This window comes from Temnothorax nylanderi, unplaced genomic scaffold (assembly GCF_030848795.1).
Source record: "Temnothorax nylanderi isolate EJ_2023f unplaced genomic scaffold, tnyl_v1.0 TNYL_tig0056_pilon, whole genome shotgun sequence".
NCBI classification, from domain to species: Eukaryota; Metazoa; Arthropoda; class Insecta; order Hymenoptera; family Formicidae; genus Temnothorax; species Temnothorax nylanderi.
Genome location: NW_027249118.1, coordinates 1,163,077 through 1,174,096, shown reverse-complemented (window position 1 = coordinate 1,174,096; position 11,020 = coordinate 1,163,077). Strand labels below are relative to the sequence as shown.

The 11,020-nt window shown below is 37.0% G+C and overlaps 2 protein-coding genes across 3 annotated transcripts; both read right to left on the bottom strand.

Annotated features, from left to right (window-relative positions):
• Positions 1-349: 349 nt before the first annotated feature.
• Positions 350-3,102, bottom strand: Rpt3 (26S proteasome regulatory subunit Rpt3). The gene is made up of 6 exons (XM_071707275.1): positions 2,901-3,102; positions 2,571-2,663; positions 1,890-2,223; positions 1,333-1,536; positions 975-1,239; positions 350-895 (listed from the first exon to the last, which is right to left on the bottom strand). The coding sequence occupies exons 1-6, from the start codon at positions 2,931-2,933 to the stop codon at positions 577-579; spliced, it is 1,248 nt and encodes a 415-aa protein (XP_071563376.1). The 5' UTR covers positions 2,934-3,102; the 3' UTR covers positions 350-576.
• Positions 3,103-5,716: 2,614 nt separating this feature from the next.
• Positions 5,717-10,943, bottom strand: Fand (Pre-mRNA-splicing factor SYF1 fand). 2 transcript variants are annotated; one of them, XM_071707265.1, is made up of 15 exons: positions 10,575-10,943; positions 10,327-10,475; positions 9,917-10,238; positions 9,509-9,808; positions 9,280-9,421; positions 8,896-9,047; positions 8,598-8,818; positions 8,162-8,324; positions 7,949-8,062; positions 7,706-7,868; positions 7,514-7,623; positions 7,099-7,302; positions 6,793-7,015; positions 6,571-6,720; positions 5,717-6,075 (listed from the first exon to the last, which is right to left on the bottom strand). In XM_071707265.1, the coding sequence occupies exons 1-15, from the start codon at positions 10,614-10,616 to the stop codon at positions 5,999-6,001; spliced, it is 2,532 nt and encodes an 843-aa protein (XP_071563366.1). In that variant the 5' UTR covers positions 10,617-10,943; the 3' UTR covers positions 5,717-5,998. The 2 variants fall into 2 exon arrangements, with proteins under 2 accessions (XP_071563366.1, XP_071563367.1); XM_071707266.1 differs by lacking the exon at positions 10,575-10,943 and having other exon boundaries at positions 9,917-10,128; positions 10,205-10,238; positions 10,327-10,433.
• Between the last annotated feature and the right edge of the window lie 77 nt (positions 10,944-11,020).

Genomic DNA, 11,020 nt, shown 5'->3' with positions numbered 1-11,020 from the left:
GGTCGAATAAACTATTGTAAACTAGGCTAATAGCGTTTTCTATTGGGAATGGGAAAACCAGTGTGCAACACTGGTACACACCGGAGTGCAATTTTATTGTTCCAATGTGAAAATCGGTTCACATATTTTCAGTGTTTAAATGTTCTACCGATAAAAATTTGTCAAATTTAAATGTGCACCAGTGTTGCACTATAGTTTTCTCAGTAAAAAAAACAATATTTTACTGTTTAAATACTATAGGCCTTTCTCTTTTTTTATTCCCAAGTATTCTCATAGTATTTCGTATGTCTCACCACAAGTATTATAAAAAGCATGAGAATATAGGAACATAATTAGTAAAGAAAAAATATTACCAAGTTCTAAATCTTTATTGTGTGGAATATATAATCACATGCTCCTTAGATGGGTTACAAAGATGTTACTCGCGATTGCCACCAACGATGAGACTCGAGGCCAAGCAAAAAAGACGATAGAAAATCAATAGAGGACACAGCAATTGTATTCATTAGTTTAATCTTGTAACATTGTCTATATATTATATGTAAGATATAGCCGAAAGACGGAATATTATCCGATTTACTTGTAGAATTCATGTTCAGACTCGTCTTTCTTAATATTGTTTTTATAACCTTTTTCAAAATCTTTTGCTAAAACGATGTAACGATTTTCACGGACCGCGTGCATTCCTGCCTCTTGACAGATAGCATTAATATCAGCACCGGAAATTCTATCTGGCCGTGCTACGTAATCCTCAAGATCTACTTCTTCGCTCAAATTCATTTTTGCAGTAATCGTGGAGAAGATTAAGCGCTTCTGCCGACGATCGGGTAACGGAAATTCAATCTTGCGATCCAATCTACCGGGACGAAGCAATGCAGGGTCCAATGTATCCGCTCTACAAATACAAGTACTCGTCCCAATAACTCTGCCTAATAAAATTAAACAGACTTTTAACAGAGTTAGACTCGACTCACCTATTTGTCGCCATAATAACTTTGACATTAGTTGTCTGATCAAAACCATCCATCTGATTGAGTAACTCCAAGAGAATACGTTGCACCTCGCGATCCGCTCCAGTTTGAGCGTCGAATCTTTTTGTAGCGATAGCATCTATCTCGTCCACAAATATTATAGCCGGCGAGTTCTCTTTCGCCAAACGAAATACATCGCGCACCATTCTTGGTCCCTCGCCCAAATATTTTTGCACAAATTCAGAACCCACTACGCGAATGAAGGCAGCTAGAAGACGCGGAAGATGAAGAAAGTTTAGAAGAAACGTTCATGTTTTACGGCAACTAGATTAGATATTTTTTTAGAGATTTCTCTAAGTACCAGTGGTATGTCTAGCAACAGCTTTTGCCAACATAGTTTTTCCACAACCGGGTGGTCCATACATAAGTACACCTCGCGGTGGATCGATGCCAATCTGCTTATATAATTCAAAATGAGTAAGAGGTAACTCCACTGCCTCTCTGATCTCTTGCTTCTGCATATCCATTCCACCTATATCGCTATACTGGATATCTGGTTTCTCATCTGTAATATATCGCAAATGCATTACACTTTCATATTTACGATCCCTTTGTTTTGTTTTACTTTTAATCTCACGGTAATATTTATATTTAGAAAATCAAGAAAAGAATCGTGGTAAGGCATTAAGAAAAAATGCCGATTACCGTGCATAAAGACATCGATAAAAATGAAAGACATTAAATAAATGAAATCATATGCGATTAGTAGATCTAGCATTTCGATTTCGATCAAGACCCAACGATCAAATATTGATTTTATCATCTCCCCCTTTCTTGACTCACTTATTTCTTTTCTGATTAAATGTCTCAGAACCTATATATCGTGGTATAAACTTAAGAAAGACTTAAAATTATTACCTGCTTGTAACATAGAAATGCTAGAGTCAGCTTCCGGTGGCAGCACATCTACCAAAGCATTGCTATGCTTGTGAAGCGCTACACTAGCGGAAGGCTTCAAGAGTTCCCTGTCTATGGTGGACAAAATCCGTACGTAATAATTTGAGCCTGTTGTAGAACCCACTATACCGGTGTTCTGATCGACAGCTTCTAAGAATTGCCCGATAACTAAAGGAACACTCTGGATACGTTTAACTTCCTCTTGAGCGTGCAAATATTCTTTCTTCAGATTACGTTGTTCATCTTTGATATATTCTTCTTGTACCTCCAGAAATTCCAGCATTCTCTGTAGTTTCTACTCAAAAAATTACAAAAACATACTTATAACATGCATTCTTTTATACATGTACATATGTACACATATATATTTGTAAAACATTTAATTTGCAAAGTATTATATAACTTTATTGTCACAAATATCGCTACGAAATAATTTAATTGACCAAAATTGACATTTAGGTAATCAAATAAAATATACGGGGAATATAATTGTTTTTCTTATAATTATTCTAGATATATTTTCAACGTATATGATAATAATTCTAATAAAAAAATTCCAGTAAACTTATTCTAAACATATTTTGAACATATATGACGATATACAACGTATATTGCGTAATATATTATGAAAACTTGCGCTACCTTATATTTAGTGTAAAGATCTTCAACGTCCAGCTCATCTCCAGCTCCTGTATAATGACCAGCAGCTGGCTTGCAATCAATTTCACCTACGTCCTAAAAATATAATTCGAAACGATTTTACACGAGTATGTGTCTGATTGTGAGTATGCTGTACGTGTGCGTGTGCGAATTGTATATCGTATACAAATTTTATGATTATTTAAAATTATCAGTCGTAATCTCATCAAAAGGCGTATTGTATAATTGTATAGTTTTATGTAAAAGGGGTTACCGTCATTTTTTTCAGTCAGACGTGCAGATACGGCTAATATAACTCGAGCATAAACATACCTTATCGGGCAAAATGATGCCCAGTTCCTCCATTATAGTCTGAGAAGACTGTACGAGTTAATTTAGTCGAATATCAAATGCGTCGACTCCACGCACGATTTATATCAAACGGTTCTATATAAATGGTTCTAAAGAGCACTGAGACTGAATGACTTTAGAGATCTTTAAGCATTCGTCACAAACCATGAACAACCAGCCCCAAGATGTGTCAGGTGCATCGGAGCAGCACAACCGCTAATACTGGGCTGCGTTCGGAAACTTTATGGTGAGTTTTTATGGGCAGTGCATAAAGGTGCGATTTCACGATGACGCTCGACGCTGGATTCGAGCGTCAAAAAGCTAAACTGTGGGCCAATTCCTTTTAGCGACACAAGTCGACACAAACATCGTTCTATCCTTCTTGGCATTCAATGAATAACAAAGGGAGCTTTCCAGCAAGCGACACAAGTCGACACAAGTGTCGTTTTGTCTTTGTTACTTATTGCTAAAAAAGAAAGATAGAACGACGTTTGTGTCGACTTGTGTCGCTTGCTGGAAAGCTCCCAAAGACAGAACGACACTTGTGTCGACTTGTGTCACTAAAAGGAATTGGCCCTGTGTTTAGCTTTGACACTCGACGCTCATTTCAGCCAATCCAGTGGTTAGGTTATATTTCGCGTCCCTCTGAATCTATCTCGTGACCAGATTTGACGCTCGAATCCAGCGCCAATCCAGCGTCGAGCGTCATCGTGAAATCGCACCTTAAGGGGATCATGCAGTAGCTGCAAGTCAAATAGGCAACTATTCTTATTAGTGATAAATAAGTGTGATTTTTGTCCGTAAAAATTAGCATATAATTAGATTTATTATTTATGACATCTTTAATGCTATACGACCTCTACGTAATAAAATATTGAGACGAAAGTCACATCTTTTACTAGAGTTGTGAGCCCTGTGAATATATGTACAACAGCAGCGCGGCAACGTTGCGGTCAGCTGAGTCAGCAGTCTTCGTCGTCGCGATCTACATAACCTGTACGTACAAGCGATACAAGTGTGAAATATGAGCTGGAGCGAGCAGCCTCGACGTAAGGGACGTTTCGAGACGAAACGAAAAATTGATAGAATCTATTTCTCCGTGCGCTATACTCATCAGCTGACACGTGCGACGTTGCCAAGCTGCCGCTAGTGCCGCTCGAGCCCAGCCATCAGTTCCGTGTTGTCGATTTAGTCAATCGAAAATTACGTTTTATTATTATATGGTTCGGTCAATGAACTCGGGCTTTCGTCAGTATCTTGCAAAATGTTTATTGCATCGTTTCGTCAGTTTTTGGTTCGTTCATCTATTTTTGAAGTATTGCAATTTTTGCAGCATAAGCGCTTTAGTCTCGTTTTTCGGATAAGGGGTCCCCCCACCGCGTTAAATTGGCAAAGTTTACGGACATATATCTCCGGAACCAATCGGTTAAAAAATCTGAAATTTTACAGACACACTCGAGGAACGTTAACCTTTCATTTCATATCACATTTTCCGGGCTAAGTACATATGACTTAAATGCATGAACCACCTTAAGGGGATCCTGGAGTGGCAGCGACAAGGCATAATCGGTCTAAGCAATATCTTTGAATTGGCTGAACAGAATGGAAAATCCTTTTACACGATTAAAGTACGCACAAAAATGTAGAGGGCTGTACATGATTTTTTCTGATAAACTGAACAAAAATTTTATTTTTATAAATATTGTCTTCACCTGACGACAATATTTGCTTTATACAAAAATTCTGCAGTTTTTCTATAGAAAATAGTGATGCAGCCCTCTACAAAAAACTGTCAGGAATAATATCGTGCAATTAGAAGTAAGATTTGAAGCTTAAAAAAAAAGATATTACTTAGACCAGTGGAAGATGCAAGGTTAGGTGCTATCCTTGTCTATATCCTTGTCTATACAAGGACAGATATAGTCGGTGAGCACTTCTTTATCGACGCTGATCGAGTTCGCCTGCGGCTCCAGCATCCCCTTAAAGGCTTTGGTCCACGCGGCCTTGCGGGGGGTATGGGGGGGCGGAACCCCCCAGCGGGGGGCTGGGGGGAGCGGAGCTCCCCCAGGGGTCCAGGGGGCGAAGCCCCCGGTCAGGAGGGGGTGAGGGGGAGGGCGAAGCCCTCCCCCCCCACTCGAAGCTAGTTTTCAATTGCAGCGACGAGCCGAAAAATTCGTGTAAAGCGGGAAATGAACCAATCACAGTCGATTATTCTCCTCAAATTCGACTGTGATTGGTCAATTCTTGCGACTCACGACTTTGCGACTCGCATTGTAGACCCAGCATTACTGCTTAAGTTTTTCTATGTGCCCGGGCCTTAACTACACGCATCCACACGATTGCTTTTCGCGATTTACGTATAGTTACGGTTTTCTCTGCCTTGCTTTATGTCTACGATTACGATAGACGTAAGAGCAAGAGCCTACGTTCGTTCTCTGCCATCAGTCTATCCCTTTCCTTTGACAATTAATAAACAGCCATAAAATGAATGAAATACGAAGCCTAGTCGTACGCTTGCATATAAGTCTGTATGACTAGGCTTCGTATTACATACATTACTGTTTTGTGTGCTTACACTTAATAAATCACGATATATGACGTTTCAAAGACATTAATGCCAATCCTTCAAGAATGCAAAAAGTTGGAAACTTATATTTGAATTTTAAATATTTGTAAGAGTACACCGAAAAAAAGACAAACTTTTGCACACCTAACATACATAATTATACATATACTCTTGTTTTATGTATGGATCATACTTCAAAAATGATATAAATGCATAATACTCTATAAATATATTACGATATTGAAAAAAATGGATTTAATAATCAAAACAGTACACATTTTATGACAAGACTATAGGCCAATTCCTTTTAGTGACACAAGTCGCAACAAGTGTCGTTCTGTCTTTGTTATTCATTGAATGCCAAGAAGGATAGAACGATGTTTGTGTCGACTTGTGTCACTAAAAGGAATTGGCCCTATATAGTCACTGCTAGCAGTCATAATTGCTATATAACAATAAAGTTGCTACATTACATACAGATATTGTCCAACTACGATACTATCTTATTAAAATCTCAATCTTCTTCACCTTGGACTGCCTTTAAATTACCAAATACCTGTGACGGTATAGTCTGTTTCTCGATCGGCACGTCTGAAAATGAGTAGTGAGACATTAATAAAAAGTCAGTTTGTAATATGTTCATTATATTTCAGCCGTAGTAAATTTTAACAAAACATTACTATAGATTAGTTTATAGGACCCAACTTGATAAATTAATTAATGTACTAACAGTTTTTGCATTTTTTTTTATGTTATGACCGACAGATAATTAAACTTCAAATGTATAAACAGACAGCGCAATCTTATTTTTCATCCTTTAGTGTTAAATTTAAACAGATTCTTTATCTTGATTAGAATTACGTCAATTATCTTGATTGCAAAAATATGTAATATAAATCGAAAAGTTGCAGCAAAGGATTGCCCTACTTGGCCTTTTTGATTTAAGGAAAATTTATGAAAATACACAACGCAACAAAAGCGCGAATCTAATCCAACTGTTGTTGAGAAAGACAGAAAAGATAGCTTGTACATGTTTGTATATAAGAAAATTGAATTTTGAAGCTACTTGTAAATGTATCGTAGTACCTTCCTCTATTTCTGCATCGTTATCATCATTTTCATCATCTATGTCGATATCGATCTCATCTGGATTATTCACGTGAGATTCTGATTTACCATCCTTTTCCGTTACGCCACGTACAAATTTGATGCCTCCTTTAATATCAGCGGCGTTGTCTATAATTCAAGATTGTTCAGATTTGTTCGATATTTGTAAAAGAGACGAAAGTGGGATTTAATCTCTATTACCTGTACTTGATGTAATTTTACTGTCTAATAAACGCATAGCATCCATTGGAACATCCGATACTTGATTGGATGCGTTATTCAACATTTGTGCCGACATCATGTTTACTTGAGTGTTATACATAGCTTGTACGCTACGCTTGATTCGAAGCATTTCACGCATTGTATCCTCATTTCCATGCCTGACTTCAAATTCTTTCCAAATTTGCCAAAAATTGGAAGTAACCTGCACAATTTTAATTAGATCCGTGAAAAATGAATAATAATAACGCTGTTTTCAAATGTATTACAATGAGCACAATATCATACTCTCGGGTCACATATTTGGCTACAATGCGCATATATCGCTCTTGCTCTATCTACTTCTCCTAATTTGGTCTCCATTTCAGAAAATCGTAAACACATTTCTCTTGTGTTCTCATCGTTCAATACTTCTATAGCCTTTTCATAGATTTGCCGAGTTTTCGGCACACCATATATGTCGGCAGCTTTCTTTATGTATATATTGAACATCTGCGAATTAAGAAATTGATTTTCCAACTCTGAAGCTTATACTCGCGATTCTTTAACAATATTATGTAGTTTACGTCATACAAACCGGTCAAGTATTGTATTTCACATTTTGATTGAAAAAAAAAATATATCTTTGTGAATAAAAATTTTGAAATTATACGTAAACTATTAGTAGCGAGAAAAAAGAAATGTATCGGTGAAAATACATTACGTCAAATCTTTCTTCCGGGAGGACAGCATTCGTCGCACGTTCGTACACCGACATGGCGTGTCTCGCCAAGCCATGTTCTTCTTCTAGCTTTGCGTACAACAAATATAAGGCTGCGATAAATAAAGATTATTTAGTCTTTCTTACCGCGTAATGTGTAAATTAGTCAGATAATATGTAAGACAAGTTGTATACCTTTGGCATACTTTGGTGGACAATGTTCCAAGCATTGCTCAAACAAATCTCTGGTACGTTCTAGTTTCGTCCCACCGTAACGGTTTAAAAATTTTGTGAGATATGTGTTCCAAATGTCATAAACATTAGGCCATTTAAACAACGCGATACCTTTTTCATATGCCTAAAAAATAAATATTGGAAAATGCTATTAAATTACCAGATATACATATACATGTAATTATTGAGAAATATTCAACATACCCTAAATGCTTCCTCAAAGTAATTATTTTCTTCCAAAAACAGTCCATAATTGATAATAATTTGAGGAGTTGCGATTTTCAAGTCGATTATTTTATCGTACACTGCTTTACAGGTCTGTTATAGTAAACGTTAAATTAAAAATATCGACTTTATAACATAAATAAAAAAATTAACGATACAATAACATTCAAGTTGAATAGCATGAAAATATACCTTAAATGTTCCGAAACTTTCTTCCAAGTCTGCATACATAGACCATACTTTTAAAGATTTGTATAATCTCATTTGTACTGTTTCCGCTTCGTCATGGTATGCCACTTTTCTAGCTGGCATTGTAGTGGCACGATGCATGAGTTTTAAAGCTTCTTTGCAGTTCCTACGACAACAATACATATATCGAGATATATATATATATATATGTTATAAGGTGAATATACAGTGTGTGTGTGTGTGTGTGTGTGTGTGTGTGTGTGTGTGTGTGTGTGTGTGTGTGTGTGTGTGTGTGTGTGTGTGTGTGTGTGTAGGTAGGATATTTTATTTGACTTCAATCATATTTCTTGTCTAATTTAGAAAATAATAAATTTTCGTAGCTTCCGATTATCCGTATATAACAAATGTGATAGAGATTGAGAAAGTAAACCAATCCTACCCGTGTCTAATTTCCATTTCTGCCCACTCACACCATACCGAGGCAAGATCGTCTACCTTGGTGTATGGAACGTGAGTTGCCTTTTCAAATACTACTCTAGCATCCTCTATTTGTCCATTTTCCTCGTAAAATTTGCCAAACGCAACCCACAATGTGTGCAGTTTACCAACTGCCAATTGTGGTTGCACTGTCTGCACCGCTTCTGTGTACGTATTAATTATCTACGGGAAAACATATCCTATGGAATTTATTCCAAAACAGAGATTTATACATTTGTGAAGTTTCCGTATCTTTTTACCTCGTGTGGTTGCCCTTCGTAAAGTTTTACTCTTTTATGCCATTCCGCTACGTTGTGTGGATTTTGTCGTAATAATACAGAATTGAGCAACAATAGTCTCCTTTCCATGAGATGTTCCAATCGTGCCAGTCTCAACTCCAACTTAATGTCATCTGATGCAAAAAAAAGATGGAACAATAAACCAAGGCCGGTATTCATAATCAGATCTTATTTCAAGACCGTCTTAAGTAATATCTTAAGATGCTAATACGGCTCTGTGATTGGTTAATGACATCTTAAGATTGTACTTAAGATGGTCTTAAATATAAGAACTGACTGTGAATACCGGCCCAAGACGCTAACATAAAAACGTTTATTAGTTTAAATTAATGTGTCGTCAGCTACCTTCTTCGGTAGGATTTCTCGCTGCTTCTTCTATGAGCTTCTTAAGACTGAGTTCTTCAAATTGTGCATAAGCATCGAAAACTTGTGTAAAATCTCTGACGGTGGTAACGGTCTGTATAGCTTCTTCGTAGATATCCCTCGCCTAAATAACATTGTGTACTTTCATACATACGTACATATATAGAATAAAAAACATTAATTGGATGCAAGTACAAAGCCAGTAATATACCCTTTCGAAGAGACCACTTCGGACATAATAATCTGCCAATGAATTCCATAGAGGTCCCAACTGATCTGTATAACGTCTTAAACCGCCTCTAATAATAGCATCTACGTTCAAAGACTTTATCTTGGAAGGATTTTTTGATATTAAATCGCATAATTCATTCCACAGTTGATGATTAGATTTCCCATGTTTCGATACAAAATCGTCCTGGTTGACGATCTGCGCAAGTTTTACAGCAGCTTCGTCGAGTCTTTCGATCGATATCAAATATTCTATATATTCTTCCGTATCTTCCGGTGCTAGCTACATGTATGAAACAAAAAAATATGCGTAAGGCATTTTTGCTGGAAACAAAATTCTGTCGAATCTTAGACCAAGATTTTTTATATCAATTACGTTATTATCACATACCTTTAAATATCTCCTAAAGACTCTAACAGCAGTTTCATAAACATTGTGTTTCTTTAAAAAATGAATATATAATGGCCATATACGATGATGCTGCGTGATAGGAAGTGCTCTGAGAGATCGATCAAACACTTGACGCGTTCGTGTTATATAACATTCTTCGGTCATTAGCGTACAATAATCCATCCATATGCGTGGCATTTTATGCATAAATACTAAAGCACGTTCAAATGCATTATTAACATCTTCGTACAATGGATCTGTTATACATCGACCTTTTAATTGACTCACGCGTTGTCGGAGATAATTATACCACAGCTTGTAACTGTATCGATATAATATACAATATTTAAAGCCTTTGATACAAATGTGTACGAGTAGTTGTAAAAATATATATAAAAGAATAGTTTTACCTGCCCGGAAGTTCTTTCAATGCTCGTTCGTATACCACGTTTAAATTCTTACTGTTTGTATTTTTAAGATGATCGATATAACGTTGCCAATGTTTCACAGAATATGGATTTCGTAAAATTTCTTCTTCGTACGGTAAATCCTCCTCGTTCTGTTTAACAACAATTGTAATATCATATCGATATATTATCAGTCACAAATTTATATACACGTATGTCAAGTGCTTTTATAAATTACACAAGATACTCACAAAGGCATATAAATTTCCTTCGTCATCCTGACGTTCCAACATCCCTAAGAATGTTTTATTATTGTTACGCGGCAGAGCTATATATACAACTAGCAACCGCACACCCGCAACAATCTAAACTAAATGGAATCTTTTATCTTCGGAAGAAAGGAGTTCCAGGCTCCAGGCTCCAGGCTTCAGATTCCAGATTCCAGGCTCCAGGTTCCAGGCATCCAGGCATCCAGGTTCCAGATTTCAGATTAGGACGGTTAGGCCATAAAGGCAATAAAGGCATTATTACACTAGACTCTACAGGTTGCGGGCTCGATTGCGGTTGGGGTTAGGGTGAAATCACACGATACGGGAATCAGTATGCGGGACAGAGGATGCGTGATTCGAACAGCCAATCAGCGCGGGATAGAAAAATGCGGAAGAGCGCTGATTGGCTGTTCGAATCACGCATCCTC

What these genes read in the sequence shown, in the direction of transcription:
- Fand (XM_071707265.1), bottom strand. Translation starts at nt 10,616, where the DNA reads ATGTTGGAACGTCAGGATGACGAAGGAAATTTATATGCCTTT. An exon ending in GCCAAATATGTGACCCGAGA is followed by an intron (nt 7,016 to 7,098) that starts GTATGATATTGT and finishes AAAATTGTGCAG; the next exon opens with GTTACTTCCAATTTTTGGCA. An exon ending in CGATGCAGAAATAGAGGAAG is followed by an intron (nt 6,076 to 6,570) that starts GTACTACGATAC and finishes ACTCATTTTCAG; the next exon opens with ACGTGCCGATCGAGAAACAG.
- Rpt3 (XM_071707275.1), bottom strand. Translation starts at nt 2,933, where the DNA reads ATGGAGGAACTGGGCATCATTTTGCCCGATAAG. An exon ending in ATCTTTACACTAAATATAAG is followed by an intron (nt 2,224 to 2,570) that starts GTAGCGCAAGTT and finishes TTTTTTGAGTAG; the next exon opens with AAACTACAGAGAATGCTGGA. An exon ending in CATTTCTATGTTACAAGCAG is followed by an intron (nt 1,537 to 1,889) that starts GTAATAATTTTA and finishes GATATATTACAG; the next exon opens with ATGAGAAACCAGATATCCAG.